This window comes from Podarcis raffonei, chromosome 9 (genome assembly GCF_027172205.1).
Source record: "Podarcis raffonei isolate rPodRaf1 chromosome 9, rPodRaf1.pri, whole genome shotgun sequence".
In the NCBI taxonomy this organism is placed as follows: Eukaryota; Metazoa; Chordata; class Lepidosauria; order Squamata; family Lacertidae; genus Podarcis; species Podarcis raffonei.
In genome coordinates this window covers 59,061,038-59,077,573 of record NC_070610.1, presented here as the reverse complement: position 1 = coordinate 59,077,573, position 16,536 = coordinate 59,061,038, and the positions used below count along the sequence as shown (strand labels likewise).

At 45.0% G+C, this 16,536-nt stretch overlaps 1 protein-coding gene across 4 annotated transcripts in view; it reads right to left on the bottom strand.

Moving 5' to 3' along the window:
- Positions 1 to 16,536, bottom strand: part of MANBA (mannosidase beta) — a 63,439-nt gene that overhangs the window by 29,203 nt on the left and 17,700 nt on the right. For 2 of the 4 annotated variants that reach the window (XM_053403948.1, XM_053403946.1), the window contains exons 3-5: positions 14,710 to 14,815; positions 12,852 to 13,022; positions 7,510 to 7,633 (exon numbers count right to left, since the gene is read on the bottom strand). In XM_053403948.1, the coding sequence (XP_053259923.1) occupies positions 7,510 to 7,633; positions 12,852 to 13,022; positions 14,710 to 14,815 (401 nt within the window). The remainder of the gene's footprint in view (positions 1 to 7,509; positions 7,634 to 12,851; positions 13,023 to 14,709; positions 14,816 to 16,536) is intronic. The other 2 variants (XM_053403947.1, XM_053403949.1) reach the window with 2 other exon arrangements.

The following is a 16,536-nucleotide window of genomic DNA, read 5'->3' as shown; positions in this document are numbered from 1 at the left end:
CCATTGGTCAAGCTAGCTGGAGCTGATGGGTGTTGGATTCCAACATCTGAACGACACCAGCAGTTGGACATTATATGCAACTAGAAGCTACTCACAGAAATTTACTCAACTGCTACTACCACAGAAGCTCCTACAGATGAACCCATGTGTTAGCTGGCTCATACTAACATTTTCCTATGCCAGCCGTATTTTGAAGATGGTTCAGAATTTCTCACAAAAAGGGATGGTGATTATGGAACAAACTAGGCATGATATTCAATATCTAGCTTTTTTCTTCTTCTAAGTAACAGCCAGGAGGGGGGTTAGGTCCTTGATGCACAGAGAAGAGAGTGATCACCATGATCTCGATGAGATCTTTCTTCAAGCTGCTGCTATGCCCAAGAAGAGAGCGCCATTCATCTCCCAGAGTGAACAGGAGCTTCGAGGAGGAGGCTATTTTCATTGGGTCCTGCATGTCATGGTCTCAGTCCCAATCACACACCACTTATAGCTGTTCTTTAGCAGAAAAACACTAGACATGTTAAATGCAATCACCCTTGTCTGGTTTGGACCTGTGCAAACCAGGAATTGTTCTCGACAGCTTGAACATAAAACAAAAAGTGTTATAGTCATTGTGAATGTTGCTTGAAAAGATGCGGACAACAAAAGTAAGGAAGGGTCTGAGCTGGGCCAACATCAGAAACCGGCGTTTGTGGCCGGCTGCTGAGCCCTCATTTCTCCAGGAGGGATCCCTAATCAGCCACCACTGAACAGCTACAAAGAAGACAAAGGAACCCCACTCCACCTCAGGCTCAAGTAAAATATCTGGAATCACCTCCAGTCCCAAACCACATTGCACAAGTCCAAATCAATCTATGGAGAGGTCAACCTCAGCCCTCCAGATGTTTGAGACTACAATTCCCATCATCCCTGATCACTGGTCCTGCTAGCTAGGGATTATGGGAGTTGTAGGCCAAAAACATCTGGAGGGCCAAGGTTGAGGAAGCCTGCTCTAGGTAAAGGATGTGAATGCTGTCACCCACCAGATGTTGTTGGACCACAAATCCCACCACCCCTGACCATGTCAACTAGGGCTGATTGGACTCAAGAGCCCAGGAACATCTGTAGGGGTGCTACTTTTCTGACCCTGATTTCTATATGAACACAAAGTTGAATTGGTCCAACAGGATATCCCCCAACCACCCACCCACCCATCCATTGCTCCAACACCCACCCCACCCACCCATCCATCCATCACAGACAATGTGAAGTAACTAAGCCAGTGTTCCTGGAGCAATACTAGGTAGGCTGCAAATTCATAAGTTAATGAAGGCACCAGTTTCACAACTCTCTCCTAAATCTTTTTTAGGAGATTATACATACATACATACATACATACATACACACACACACATTGGGGAATGACATCATTTGGACTTTTTGTTTTAGGGCTTGAAAATGTCACTAGGCTGGGCACAGGACCTCTCTTAATGAAGCAATTGAACATAAAACGTGATGATGAGGTGTGGTAGCCTTCCTACCTGCTAGCCAACATTTACACAGAGGGAGTGGTCAGGCAGGTACTCCAGCTCCTCTAGCAACTGGCTTTAACTCAATAAGGAGGCCTGCCTCACACTTCAAAAACTGCTGCACAAAACTAGCCATACTTTCACAGGTGGCCTCAAGTCTAGAACGTCTGTTAACACACATCAAGATGTTCAAACACCAAATTCTACAGTGGTGGTAGTTTAATGTATATAGACAATAAGGTTTGTTTGTTTTTTGAAGTTTTGCTTATGTAGCACCACTGACACAAAGTTAACCCAGGTTGGGGATACCGTATTTTTCGCCCTATAGGACGCACTTTTTCCCCTCCAAAAATGAAGGGGAAATGTGTGTGCGTCCTATGGGGCAAATGCAGGCTTTCACTGAAGCCTGGAGAGCGAGAGATGTCGGTGCGCACCGACCCCTCTCGTTCTCCAGGCTTAAGCAAGCTATCCGCAAGCCTTGGGAGCCCGGCGGGAGTGCCCGTCGGGCTCCCAAGGCTTGCGGGCAGCAGCCTGCAGCCCGAAGCATGGGGTGCACTGTGGAGCACGCCCCGTGCTTCGGGCAGATGTCCGCAAGCCTTGCGCGCCCGGCGGGAGGTCCCGCCTGGAGCGCAAGGCTTGGGGCGGCAGCCTGCAGCCCGAAGCATGGGGCACGCTGGGGAGCACGCCCCGTGCTTTCGGGCAGATGTCCGCAAGCCTTGCGCGTCAGGCAGGAGGTCCCGCCGGGCTCGCAAGGCTTGGGGCGGCAGCCTGCAGCCCAAAGCACGGGGCGCGCTAAGGAGCACACCCCGTGCTTCGGGCAGATGTCCGCAAGCCTTGCGCACCCGGCGGGAGGTCCCGCCGGGCTTGCAAGGCTTGCGGGCGGCAGCCTGTTCTGGGGGCTGGGGTCGGGGGAAGCTCGGGCTTCCCCCACCCCCAGCCCCGCACCTGGGGGGGGGAATAATTTTTTTCCCTTTATTCCCCCCCCCCAATCTAGGTGCGTCCTATGGGCCGGTGCGTCCTATAGGGCGAAAAATACTGTACTTATTTTCCCACCAGCTGCAAGAAAGCCATTTCGTAACAACAAGGACTCTGGAGAAACAAGAGTGTCACGGTCGTTTACCAAGGGCTTTCCCCATCTGTTACATTTTGCTTTTATTCGATCTACATTCGAACACAGCTGTTTTGGGGAAAGATCACAATTTCTGGATAGAATAACCATTTCTGCATGTTGAACAAATGCTTCATTCAGAGAAAATGCATGGAATTCTTCTCTGCTGTAGGCCTATGAAGTGAGTGGAATTGAGACCGGGGATTGAATTGAACCCATTGTGTCTGGATTTGATGGGGTCTACAGTTGTTTCTCTTTGGCCACTCAAGTGTGCTCGCCACATCAGCATGCACATCAGAGGTGGTCTCCTGCTGGATCACAGAGCATTTGCCAGCCCAAATAATCATGACTCACTCAAAGAGTATTCCTAGAAAGGGCTCCTTCAACCTTCCTAAAAGGTAAAGGTAAAGGGACCCCTGACTATTAGGTCCAGTCGTGACCGACTCTGGGGTTGCGGTGCTCATCTCACTTTATTGGCCGAGGAAGCAGGCGTTTGTCCGCAGACAGTTCTTCCGGGTCATGTGGCCAGCATGACTAAGCCACTTCTGGCAAACCAGAGCAGCGCACAAAAATGCCGTTTACCTTCCCACCAGAGCGGTAACTATTTATCTATTTGCACTTTGACGTGCTTTCAAACTGCTAGCTTGGCAGGAGCAGGGACCAAGCAATGGGAGCTCACCCTGTCGCAGGGATTCGAACCGCCAACCTTCTGATCGGCAAGTCCTAGGCTCTGCGCCACCCACGTCCCTTGGTGTCAGAAGTGGGATACGAACCCACGCCTCCAGGGGAGGCTGCCTTCCTACTATGCTTGAATAAACCACTTGCCTCTTGCCAAAGTTTTGCTTTGCTACCTCCTTGACATATAACAGGAGAATCCTGCATATCAGTAAATGCAGTAAATGCAGGAAGCCAGATGCCCTTTTTATTGCATGAATGGCTGAACTGGTATAAGAAATATAACCAGTTATATTTCTTATAACTGGTATAAGAAATACAGCAGCAGAAATACAGTTCCTCTGCCCCCAGAGCAAATGCAACAAAGACATCCATGTCTCCTTGAGTTTGTCTTACATGTGAAGCCACAGATCATGTCCAGAAATGGTTCCCACATTCAACTCACCCAATGAAATTAAGGAATACGGCTAAATTAGATAAATTCATTTCAGCAGGTCTACCCTTGAGTAAAATTCAGATGCATACTACCCCTTGTCTTAACATGCAGTAGATTGAGGCAATAGATGGGACAGTGGACCACTTCATACTGCAGGTACAGAAACACCTATTTGGGTGAGCTCCCAAATAGGTGATCATATTTTCTTCTTAAAAGAAATATCAACAAGCTGCAGGAATCATTCCATTAGGTACTGATTATGTAAAAAAGATGTATTAGACCACCTGGATAAATAAATAAAAGTTCTGAACCACTTTAAATGGCATTCACATGACTGATTTAAAGATCAATAGGTTCAGTATTCCACGTTTGATTTTTTCTTCTTCTGGATAAGCACAGCCTCAAGGCTGAGCTCCAAAAAAGAACCCCCGGCTGACTGAAGGGAAACTGTATCTGGCTGCATACCTGGTTCTCAACAGGTGGAGCTGGAAGGCTACATACTAAGCAACTCCTGATGCTGTCTTGGCATTCCATGGAAATTCCAGCTGTGTTAATTTCTGCAAAGGGCTGGAGCCATTTCCAGAAGCTTCAAAGACTGCCCTCTTCCCAGTATCATCCAGAGGCAAAGTGGCTGGTTTAGTAATAGTATGGGCACACTCCACACCAAGTTTAGAACATGTAGGTCCAGTTGACTTCAATGGGAGAGCAAGAGCTTTACTTTCCCAATTAAAGTTACTGGGACTTAGGAGCGCTTACGGAGGCTGCAATACACTGTTACATTTCCCTATGAGCGCTTTGGCACTTCCAGCACATCAGCTCTGTAATGCTTTCATTATTAAAACTCCACATAAAAAATGGGGGGCCAGCAAGGGGCTGTAATTTGGTCGTAAACGTTTGTTTCTTGGCATGCAAAAGTTGCCATATATGCACCAACCAATCATTTATGTGTACGCCGCCTTTCTGAAAGTTCAAACCGTGTGCAAGGCAGCTTACAACATATGAAAAATTGCATAACGACAAACAAGGCAAAACTAGTCAGAAACAATAAAGAAAACGTCACAAAGTACACAACCAGATTGAAAAACTTGCAGTGTATAAAAAAACAGTGAAAGTTTTTCAATCTGGTTGTGTACTTTGTGATGTTTTGTTTATTGTTTGTGACTAGTTTTGTCTTGTTTTTTATATATTTATTTTGGATTGTATGATTTAGCAGCAAAACTGCAACAATGCCCACCTCACCCCCCCCCCAAATAAACCCCTAAATGACACTCCATCCAGGAACAAGAAACCTTAGTTCAAGGAGACATTCTGGTCAGGCAAAGGCACTCAGGGAGTGTACGGAGCTGGGATAATGGGGGGAGGGGTGGGACTAGAGAGGGAGGTGGCCTGAGGGCCAGAGAGAGAGATCTAGAGGGCCACATTTGCCCCCCAAATGTAAGGTTCCCTGCCCTAGTATAGACAATAATAAGACAATAAAACAGCTTCCCATGTTCCTATTCAGATGCATTCGTTTCTGAAAGTCCACACAGTGAGTTTGGACTGAGATTAACTTTGAATGAGGAACTTCCAAGTTCATACCTAGCTCTCTTAAAGCTATGGAACACCCCATCAACTTTCTGAATTGATTGTGTGTGACGTGTTGGGACAATGCCCATTATGAAAAGCAACTTGTCCTTTTGAACCAGTCAACCCCAGTGCAAGCTGGACGACAAACAAGTGATTACCAGCAAGAGGAACCGGTTAGGTGGCTTCAGTTCAGGACAAGCACACGATAGGAACCCCTCTCAAGTTACAGCCATCGTCATGCAGCTGCTTTTGCCCCAAACCCTTAAATCTCAACACTGGGAGAAATCCAGTGATATGGAGAGCCCTTTCAGCCCTAGCAACATCCATTTCGGAAATGAAGTGACAGACAGAATGTCACAGATGTCAAGGACAAGGGGGCAGAAGGGCAGGCAGAAAAAGTCTCTGGTTCACCCTTCCTTCGGCAGGAAAGAAATAAGAAAAGAGGGTGCTTAGACCACATCCTGTTCAGGGCTGCACACACTTAAAGATGAACCTTGATTCGCGCATTCCGAAACAACATGAGAACCAAAACAAAGCCATCCTTCAAAATTCACACTTCTCTGAATTTTGCAGTGTAATTCTCCAGCCAAGTAACGTGAACAAAAATGCATACACCAATGTAAAATGCCTATATTAATGAAAATAATATACCAAAATGCCTTGTGTTAAGGAAAATATAAACATTGCAAGAAATATGCTTTGAAAAAATGCCTATGTTCGGGTAAATGACATACAAAAATAAGTATATTTGGATTAACTTGAGCTAAAATACTGTACTGATACATTTTCAGGAGGACTTTTTTGAAAAATTGCAACCTGATGAATAAATGTGGGTAAGTGAATTTGGGATTGGGCAAACAAGCATCAAAGAAACTGAAATCATTCATACCTACTCAGGACACACCACAGCAAAGGCTCTACCACCACTCACCTTAAGAAGCAGTCTTACGCAGAGTTAGGTCCATCTAGCTGCAGAGTGGAGGAACGATGGCCCTCCAAATGCTATTGACTACAACAACTATCAGCCTTAGTTGGCATGACCAGTGATCAGAAATTTTACTTTATATGCTGCTTTGTTACAACTGACTCCAAGCGGAATGATGGCAGCTGTTCTTCAGAAAATCCAGAGGGTGACAGGTTCCCTCATCCAGCTCATTAGTGTCCACACTGACTGGCAGCACCTCTCTACGGTTTCAAACAGAGGTGTTCCCCACCCCTATCTGGAGATGCCAGGTGTTTCATCTGATTTTTTGCATGCAAAAACATGTGCTCTACCCCCAAGCTTTGGCCCTTTGGCAGCTTTAGCAAGGGAAGCCCAGTTTTGATTCCTGGAATCCAATGGGTCCAAGAGAATGCTTCAGACCAATTACTGCAGCTAAAGACTACTACTTCCTGGTTCTATGCAGCCCTTGCATTTACATTTTGTTTCTGATACGGCTTCAAAAGACTACCATAGGATAGCCAATCTTATCTGTAGTTTGCTACAAGCACAGATCAGAAAAGCCTTCACCAAACTATTGGACCTCTGGAAAAAGGGCCCCTTCAAGATAGGAGAGAGGATCTGATAAACAAGAGAAAAAGAATCTGTTCCAGACATGAGGAGCCAGATGAGAGAAGGTGCACAAAGAATGGAAGATGGAGACAAAGTGCAGAGATGGTGGCCGCGTTTCTATGTAACAGAGGTGAGAGGGAGAAGTGTTAATTGGAAATGAGCAGGAAAAATCTCAGCCCGAGAGCCCTGAAAGAGCAATATTTCTCAGCCTAAGTGGATGTGGACACAAACAATCCCCTGTTTAGGAAGGGACCCGTGTTAACAGCAGGATATAATATATTTAAATTTAAAAATAAATAAATTGGGAGGACAGATGTGTTCAGGAAGAGAGTGGTACAGAGCTTCAAAATAAATAATTAGAGACTGGAAATTCATGCCCTTCATGGCACAGAGATGCAATTGTAGGGATGCAAGGAAGAGAGTGGTGCAGTGAGAAAGAATAATGTGTCTTGCAGAGGATTTCTGGACTAGGAAAGAACAGATGATGCCCCTGTGTTATATGCTGAAATTACTCCAGTGTGTTATTGATCTATGCTTTTGTATCTTTTGTGGGGAGGAGAACCTAGTGCAAACCTTTCAACCATTGTTTATTACATGGAAGGATTCCATCCTCCAGGATCAAATTTTTTCTGATTCATTCTACAGTTAAGACGACAAGACTTACCATACTGAGGAGTCACTGAGAAATAAAGCAGGCGGCAAAGATTATATGCTTCAATCCTGACATCCTTCCAAATGCCCTGAGTAGGGAAAGAGGGGCCCCAGTCCCAGCTAAATGAGCACTGCTCCTGGAATTAAACACAAAGGCAGGTTGCTTCACGGAAAGGTTGCTTTCCTATGCAGAAGAAACAAGATTCTAAAGCAGCTTTCCCTACCTGACCCTGCCTAGATATTTCTAAAATGTATGTGTTTGTAAAATGGAGGGGCTACAATGCTGAGCAGATAGCTCCAATGTTCAGTTGCAGGTTCTACTCGTTCCAGAGGTAAGGGCCTCCTAGATGCTATTCCCTGGCCTCATCCCATATCATTGCAGTAAGGCTCAGATGTCAAAACTGCATAAGAACAGCAAACGGTCTGTTTCATACCACTGGATCAACACCATGCTGGAAGCTAGGAGAACGGCCAGGTAGAAAAGGCCCACATCTTTGACCCACGCCCATGTGGTTGCAGCTCCTCAGCTTCGAGAAGAGAAAAGAGGCTGTGTTTGCCACCAGGCGAATTGCTGTTTCCACCTGCCTTGCCCTACCCTCCAACCCTAGAATACTCCACAGGTGAGCTACTTCCAGAGGAAGAACTGTAAGGAGACTTTCCAGCCTTTTGGGTTGACAGGTAAAAGACTGGGAGGGGGAGAATGTTCAATACTGATGCAATCTGCTTTGGGGCTATTTTTTGACTTGACGTTACTGGGTACTTTTACTTGACCTGTTGGTTAAATGAACACTTGTGGGGATTTTAGCATTACGTTGCAGCAATATTATATTTTAATTTATGTACCAGTATTGTATATGCATCATTACTGTGTTTAGATTTTTTTTGAGAGCTGGGTTCAAATCCTCACTGTCACGAAGCTCACTGTGTGTCCTTTGGCCAGTCACTGTCTCTCAGCCTGGCCTATTTTACAGGGTCATTGTGAGAACAAAATGAGCAGGGGGAGAAGAATCATGTATCTTGAGCTCCTTGGAGGAAAAGTGGTAAGCACATAAAAATAATATGAATATGAATATGAATAATAATGACAATAACAACAAATAAAAACAAATAGATGCAGTATGTAAATAAATTGAGCATGACTGTGACAGAATGAGCTGAAGCCATGGAAAGCAGTTTGTGTATGGCTGGGTAATGCATCAGGTTATCACAGAGTCAGTCCCACATACACCAGCAGCTTTGAGTAAAATGATATGCAAGCTATGTGGATAGCATACAACTGAGCTATGAAAGTTAGCTTTGGTTCATGTTAAGATTTCCAGGGTGGTGTCTAGGGCAAAACAAGTTGTTGACCACAGCTTGAAGACATGTCTTGACTTGACCTCAGAACTCCCCACCCTGGAGATGTACATACAATAGATCTCGTTAAAGTTTTGCATAGTGACCTACAGATCTAAATTTGTAATCCTAATAACTGGCAGCTGAGCCTTACTAATTTTGGCAACCCACACTGCACTCGCCTAGCTCCTTCTCCGTATCCCAGGGAATCGGCTTGCCTGCCAACGTATCAAGTTACAAGGAGTGTAAACCAGGCAATGCACCTATTTCTAGGTTATTAACACTAGCGACATTCATTTCTTAGAAAACAGCCCTCTCAAAATGGAAAGATCTGTTTACTTCACCACTAACACTGATGGGCGGCCATTCTTCAGGTCCGAACAAGCTATTGTTAAAGATGAGACAAGGGCAATCTCAGACCTAATTTACAGGTTTCAGGGTAACTTAAGTTCATGAATTTAAATGGCTCTGCTCTGAGAAAAATTTAGCTGAATACAACCCAGAGACTTAAGACACCTTAAAGACTAACTGTTAAGTCTGCACATGGTGATTATGGCATGTTCTCCATGGGGAAATTTGGTGATAAAGTCATCGTGTGCAGACTTTACAATTTCAGAAATAAAAAGTGTGAAGCAAGCTTTCAAGTGCCATTAAGAAAAAGTTTCCAGAATAATATATATCTATATCCATCAGATTCCCATGAAGGACAAGTCCTCCAGTTTTCCTCTGACACTCACCAGCTTCTGATGGATATATGCCATGCATTTGGGGGACCACTAACACAGACTCCCCCAGAAATCTCATTGATAGGGCAGTAACCACCCTGGAATCTTTTTGGTGAAGAGCAGTTAAAAATATTTTTTAAATAAAAGTAAAATAAATAGAGGTGGTAATTTGTGAATGGGAGGGAGATAACATGGCTCACAGCTCTTTTTTGTCGTTGAAATACACAGCAGACGTCTGATCTCCCAGGAGACCAAGAGATGTGACGATAGACTGCTCTGCCTCCTTCCTTTTAGCAAATGTTTTGTGCCACTGGGGAAGTAGTAATTCTGTATTGATTTGTTTTGGATGTTGTATGTGATGCCAATAAAAGGTTCTACGAGGCTCACAGCTCAATCCCACAACTGAACAGGCCAGGACTGAATCATGTGCCAGTATCATGGGCAGGGGTCACCCAACTTGGTCCAATGATGTCATGGCAGGATGCTATTGGACACTGCCTCCCCAAAAGCACTCAGCTGAAATACTGACACAGTGCAACCACAACACGCCTCCTTTCTTTTTCAACTTTGCTCCCCTACTCTGGGGTACAACCATAGCCAAGTGATGGAGCATCTCCTTTGCATAGCAGCAGGTTCCAGGTTCAATCCCCAACATCTCCAGATGGGGCTGGATATGCCCCATCTGAAACCTTGGGAGAGATGCTGCCAGTCCGTGCAGACAACACTGATCTATATGGACCCATGGACTCACTCAGGATGAGGCAGCTTCCTATGTTGCTATGCCCCTTTTCAATTCTATGTACGGAAGCTGACCAGAATAGCGCCAGAATATTATTTTAATACTGGCAGCAGGGCAGCATTCTGCACTGCATCCGAAGACCACAGGCTATCCTAGGGGCTGCTAGAGGAGGCCACATGGCACATATGTTCTCCCACATCTTGCCACCACTGCTGCTCATCCCCTGGTATCTGCTGTCTGAGGTAGTCATCTCACTCTACCTAATGGCAAAAGTGGTCCTGATGCTACCACCGAGCTATGGCCACTCTTGCATGTGCGTTGACCCACGTTCCTTGCAAAAGGGACATGTAGTTGCTGTTGCTGTTGTCCTCCTGTGTCGTTTGTGGGCTTCATGGGCATCTGGTTGGCCACTGGGAGGCTAGATGGGCCACTGGCCTGATTCAGCAGACTCTTCTTACGTTCTTATGATAAAAGTGTGATATGGGGAGGGGACCACGAAGAGGAAACCTCCCAGAGGAAACATCTCAATCCATATTCCAGCATGACGGCGAATTTCCTTCAAGGATCCAACTCTCTTTTTTAAAAAAAGTTCTTGTCATAAACATGTGCACAGCCCAGCACTATGCCAAAGCCACTCTCCCAGCATCTTCTGCTCTAAAAATAGGACTACAGCTGTTGCAAGTTGTTTTTCAGCCCCGCACCAATTTCTAACCAACCCAAGAGAGATACAACATTCTAGATTAGAGCAGAACGATGACCCCCGCCATGTTTTAACTAACTGCTGTTACAGAAACAGCTCCTTTTTCACAGCCTACTTAAAGATCCAATTTGGGCGTGGGCAACCTTTTCTTGTGGTTGTTGAGGGCTGAATTATTCTGCCACATCCCTTCTCCCATTCCCCCCCCCCATGAGATGAGGGCAAGGGCTGCCAGTTGCCCACCTCTGATCTAATTTAATAGCAGCATTTATATTGTATGGGGAACCTTTGCCCCTGCTGATGTTGCTGAACTACAACTCCCATGGGCCATGTTTGCTGGGGCTGATGGGGGTTGTAGTTCAGCAACATCTGGAAGACCACAGGTTCCCCACACCTGATTTATATAATGAGGTTACATTCACAACCAAGTTTCTTTCTGTCTTATTTGTAATTACAATGTTCCCTTCCCCTGACTAACAGGGTTCATCATTGCCAAGAGAGAAGATACCATATAAGGGATGTTATATCTCAACTGTAACAGCTTAAATAACATCACAGTCAAAATAGCAGATGTTCCTTCTTAACGCAAAAGCTGTGGCCCTAAAACACATTTGCTACTGGACTTAAACATGCATAGGATTGCTCTGTCCAATCACCTCAGAGCGGAAAACACAACAGTAATTTGTATTAAATTCCTGGCTCCCATTATTGCGGTGCTTAAAAGCTTTCTGCTGATGTGTCCAAACAGACCCAGCTCCCCTTCACAACAGCTTAATGAGACGTGGCTTCTTATTAGCTAATGCTTCCCAGAGCTGTCAGAGCTGCACAATGTAAGTAGCTCAGCACATGAGAAACAGCAAACGCGCAGAAAGCTGCTTGGCTAAGATGCCTCATAACCCTGCCAGCATATTCTGGCGCTTCTCAGAGCTAACTCTGGTCTCTCCCGCTTTGCTAAATTCCCTGGATGGAAGCAGCCACAGGGAGAAATTGTAGCCGGAACTTCTCCTGTGAAGCTGCCAACATGGTGCCGGGTCCAGCATGGTCCAGGGGTTACTAGATTCCTGCCCCCTTCAGCCCAGTCATCACGGCCAATGGTCAGGGATGAGGGAACCTGTCAACCAGCGACATCTGTCATCCAGCAACCATGCTGGCTGCTCCTGCACCTAGATCCTTCTTGCTCAGAAACATCTATTCCAAGGAGTATTGCCTGGGACAAGTTTCCAAAGGGTGGGGTCTCACCTATTTATAACAATTTACTTGTTCTCTAGCTATTAGTCTGTTTGCTACCACACTTGCATAAAAACAGCTTTTAAAGGTTTAAACATACAGTCGTACCTTGGATCCCAAACGCCTTGGTTCTCAGACGTTTCGGCTCCCGAATGCCGCAAACCCAGAAATGAGTGTTCCAGTTTGCAAACGTTCTTTGGAACCCGAGCGTCCAACAGGGCTTCCGCAGATTCCAATTGGCTGCAGGAGCTTCCTGCAGCCAATCAGAAGCCGTGCTTTAGTTTCCAAATGTCTTGGAAGTCGAACGGACTTCCGGAATGGATTCTGTTCGACTTCCAAGGTACGACTGTATATATATTTCTCAATAAAATTAATCAGTCTGCTTCCTGTTTTATATTGGTATCAATACATTACATTGCATTTTAAAATATTACAAGATTCCTCTACTCAGCAATGTGATTGTATACACACAGAAATATACATACACACACCCCATACGTGAGAAATATATATTTTTAAAGGGGGTGGTCCAATTACCTAACAAGGCCCATGTTTCAAGATTCCCTTGATTATATCACCATAATTTCTAACTGGATAATTTCTAACATAATTTCATGCACATAGCTATTTACCTTTCTGATGAAGTTAACGTGACATTGTCCTTTCTGTACAGGTGGAGGGCATTCCGGAGGCACCTTGTATGCTTGGTGATTTTTACTCTGCTCTGCAGCATACCAAACAGCCGAGACAAAATTAACATGAATTGCATTGACCTCCTTGATCACATCGGTAATATCAAAGCTCTGAAGCAGGGAAAGATGGGGAAAGTATGCATTATAGACTCTGTATATTTAAGAATCTGAAACGCAGCATCCTTGAGGCATTGATTCAGTCACCCTGGGCTCTGGCTCAAACATTGCTTTCTTCACTTACAGGAGCAGTCTACCTGAGTGAGCAATGTAATAAATTTATGAAGTGAGTCCTCAGGAATCACCGCTATGGTCATTTCTGCAAAACTTTAAAGCTCTAAATTGTACTTCAGAGACTGTGGAAGTTCCAACAGCTGCGGAGATCCCTGAGACTGCAGGTCATGGGGAGTTGCTCACACAACTACAGTAGTCCTCTGAACAAAGAAAGCAAGTGAAGGTATGATCAGAGCCAACCTTACCCTACCATACATTTACAACTTGCAGCCAACTTGCAGCCAACCACCAAGCCAACCTCAGCCCCACCAGCCATGCATGGAGGCTTGTTCAGAAACTGATATACCACCTGAAACTGCAAGAACAGACCAGTTGCCTGGAAGCCACAACACAAGGCTGATGTGCTGCATTGAGCTGTTGGGTCTCAAGTTGTGTTGACCTGGTTTTACTTAGCAGCGCATTGTGCAATGACACACAATGGCTTTGTATACTATGACCTTGTAAGCCAAACTATAACTTACCATGACTTGCACGAACGTGCTGGCTCCAAGAGAAGACCTTGCACCCAATTTGCTCTTTCCTGGTCCTGTTAGAACAATGTGGCACAGAAGCTAAGCTAAGCCAAGCCAAAGTTTGGCTCAGCGTGTCATCTGACTCCTCCTTAACCACAATCTGCAACTCTGGCTTAGCTGTTGCACTATGTTAAAAGGACAAGGGAGGAGCAAAATGGGTATGAGCTCCTCTCCAAGTCTCAGCAAAGTTTGGCCACTGTGAGACCTGGTTATCCTCACCAGACAGACTCAAAAGAGCATGGAGGTCTTGCTATGCATTTTGATTACTTATGTACATTTTTAATGACGTATGTAATCTATGCTCTTTCTATGTCAAGTATTCATGTATGTTCTGCCTTCATCAAAAGCCTTAAATGCTTCCAAGTATAAACTCTATTCCTTTTCTTCATATGCTGCCTCTGCACTTCTACAATATTGTACTCAAATGTGTACCAGTCCTGAATGTCCTCAAAGTAGTATGATCAGTCATGAACAATGTGAATGAGAAATGATTGTTTAGCTTAGAAAAGAACACTCTGCTGCTACTATATATTGCTGGGGCAATCCAGTCAGATGGGTGGAGTACAAATATTAAATTATTATTGTAACAGGCAATGTCGGCTTCACTGCAAAGTTTGGTATTTCAACAGTGGGAAACAAGCCTAGCCGAACGCTGTGTGAGTGGAGTTTTACTTGCACAATGAGATTTCTCCTTCCTCCCATGAAACCCCAAAATCTTCTTTGGAGGGCACCCAAACCCTCTGGGGCAGATGTTCAGGGTGTAGAGATGGCTTAGGATAAGGGAGAGAAGAAGAGGAAAGGGAAATCCCATTGCACAAATGAAACAGCAGCACCAGATACAGCCCATACTTTTTAAAAAAGAAAAAAGGTGCTACCAGATTTCAGGTGACTATGCAGGATTGCCTAGATGCTGCCAAGGCTTAAAGACAGTTGAAACTGGGAGAAATCAAATCACTTTGCCCAAACACGTAATATATAAATTTGAGAATACTCACGTATCTGTTGAACATGTTGTCCGTCCTCCCAACAGTGACATTATTGACCACAATCTGTGCTACTGTATCCACCCCATCAAAAACCAAACTCACTTTTTGCCATTTCCTACAAAAAGAGAACAGAACACACATTAGGGAACCCACTGTGCCTTAATGATCTGGTGTAGATGAAACATGGCTGAAAAATCCAAAGTCATCATTAGGAACATGCATGTCCTGCCTCATTCCTAGAAATTCCGTCTAACCTTCCCTTGTCTTTCCTTCAGCACTGACTTGTTAACCACGATTGATACAGTGGTACCTCGGGTTACAGACACTTCAGGTTTAGACTCTTCAGGTTACAGACTCTGCTAACCCAGAAATAGTACCTCGGGTTAAGAACTTTACCTCAGGGGCTTCCGGAGGCGGCGCCAACAGCAATGGCGGTCTCCTTCTAACTACGAGGGAGAAGCTCCGCAGAAATCGGGTCTATCCGCTACGGCGCAGCGGAGACCCTTCAAAAAACCGTAGGCAGGGGAAGCCTGCGGCCGTGGGACTCGGCCGGTGCCAAAAGCGCCCCCCCCAAGTGGCAAAGGGACCCCGCGAGGGGCTCCGGAGCGGAACGGGGGTGGTGCGGCACTGAGAGTCGATCGCTACTTCTGTGGAGTGAAGCCGCTGCAGCTGTTGCCGGAGAGCGCTGTCCTTTCTTCCTTGAAATTCAGCTTTTAAACTACAACCTGTGAGTAAGATTTTCTAAAGTTGGAAAGATCAAAGGATTTGTTCCTTTGATCGGAATAAAGAACTTGAATTTGGCTCTGAAGCGGGGAAGACGTAAAAAGGAAGTCCGTCTTCCGGTTTTGTAGACAGTATTAAAGCAAAGACTATTGGAACTAAGAACCGTGAAAGCTGAATTAAAAAGACTTAATTTTAATGTCAGATCTAAGAACCCCCCTTCAGAGTGGGGGGGGGGGGAGAGAAGAAAGTACTTTTTGAAGGGAAAAGTGGAAGGAAAGAAGAGACCACCACTTAATCCCTGATATTGGTCTGCCAGGAAAGTGGAAAGTATTGCACCGTTTAGAGACATTGTAAATTTATGTGTTTAACCTGCATTTGAACTGAATTGAAGGACCCCCTTTGCAACTGTTGCCATTCTATGGGAAAATTGGAAAGTTAAAAAGAGATACTGCTGCCTTTAGACAAAAGTTGCGTTGAAAAGAACATTGTTGCCATTGTGCTCCCCTAGAGGAGGATTGGGATACAACTGGGGAATTTCCACTGCAGCTGGCTTGGAGATTTTCTCATAACAAAATAAGTTAAGTTGTGAGAACGACCTTGGGACTTTAAGATAAAGTTATGGATCAGGATAAACCCCAGGAAAAATCTACAAGGATAAAAACTAGGCAGCAGCAACGAAGACAGTCGATAGTAGTTCCATCTCTCCCAGAAAAAGAGGACAATGGGCAGACAGGAACAAAGGGAGTAGGCCCTGATGAGACATTAAATGCATCACTTGACAAAATATTTGGAGCTTTGGAAAAATTGTCAGCTAAAATTGATTTAAACACTACAACCATCAGCTCCAATACACAGGCTATTGACCGGCTGCTCCACGAATCTAAAGAGACAAGGAAAATTGCTGAAGAAGCAAAAGAGAAGGTGACGGAGGTAGAGGGAAAGATATCTCCAATTAATAAGCAATTGGAGGATCACAAGGCCCAACTATCTCTAATTGAACTTAGAGAGAAACAGAACAATTTAAGAATCAGGGCAGTACCGGACGTGGAAGGAGGCAATTTGTGTGATTTTCTTACACAGGAGTTTGAGGAATTTTGGGGCCTTGAGTTAGAT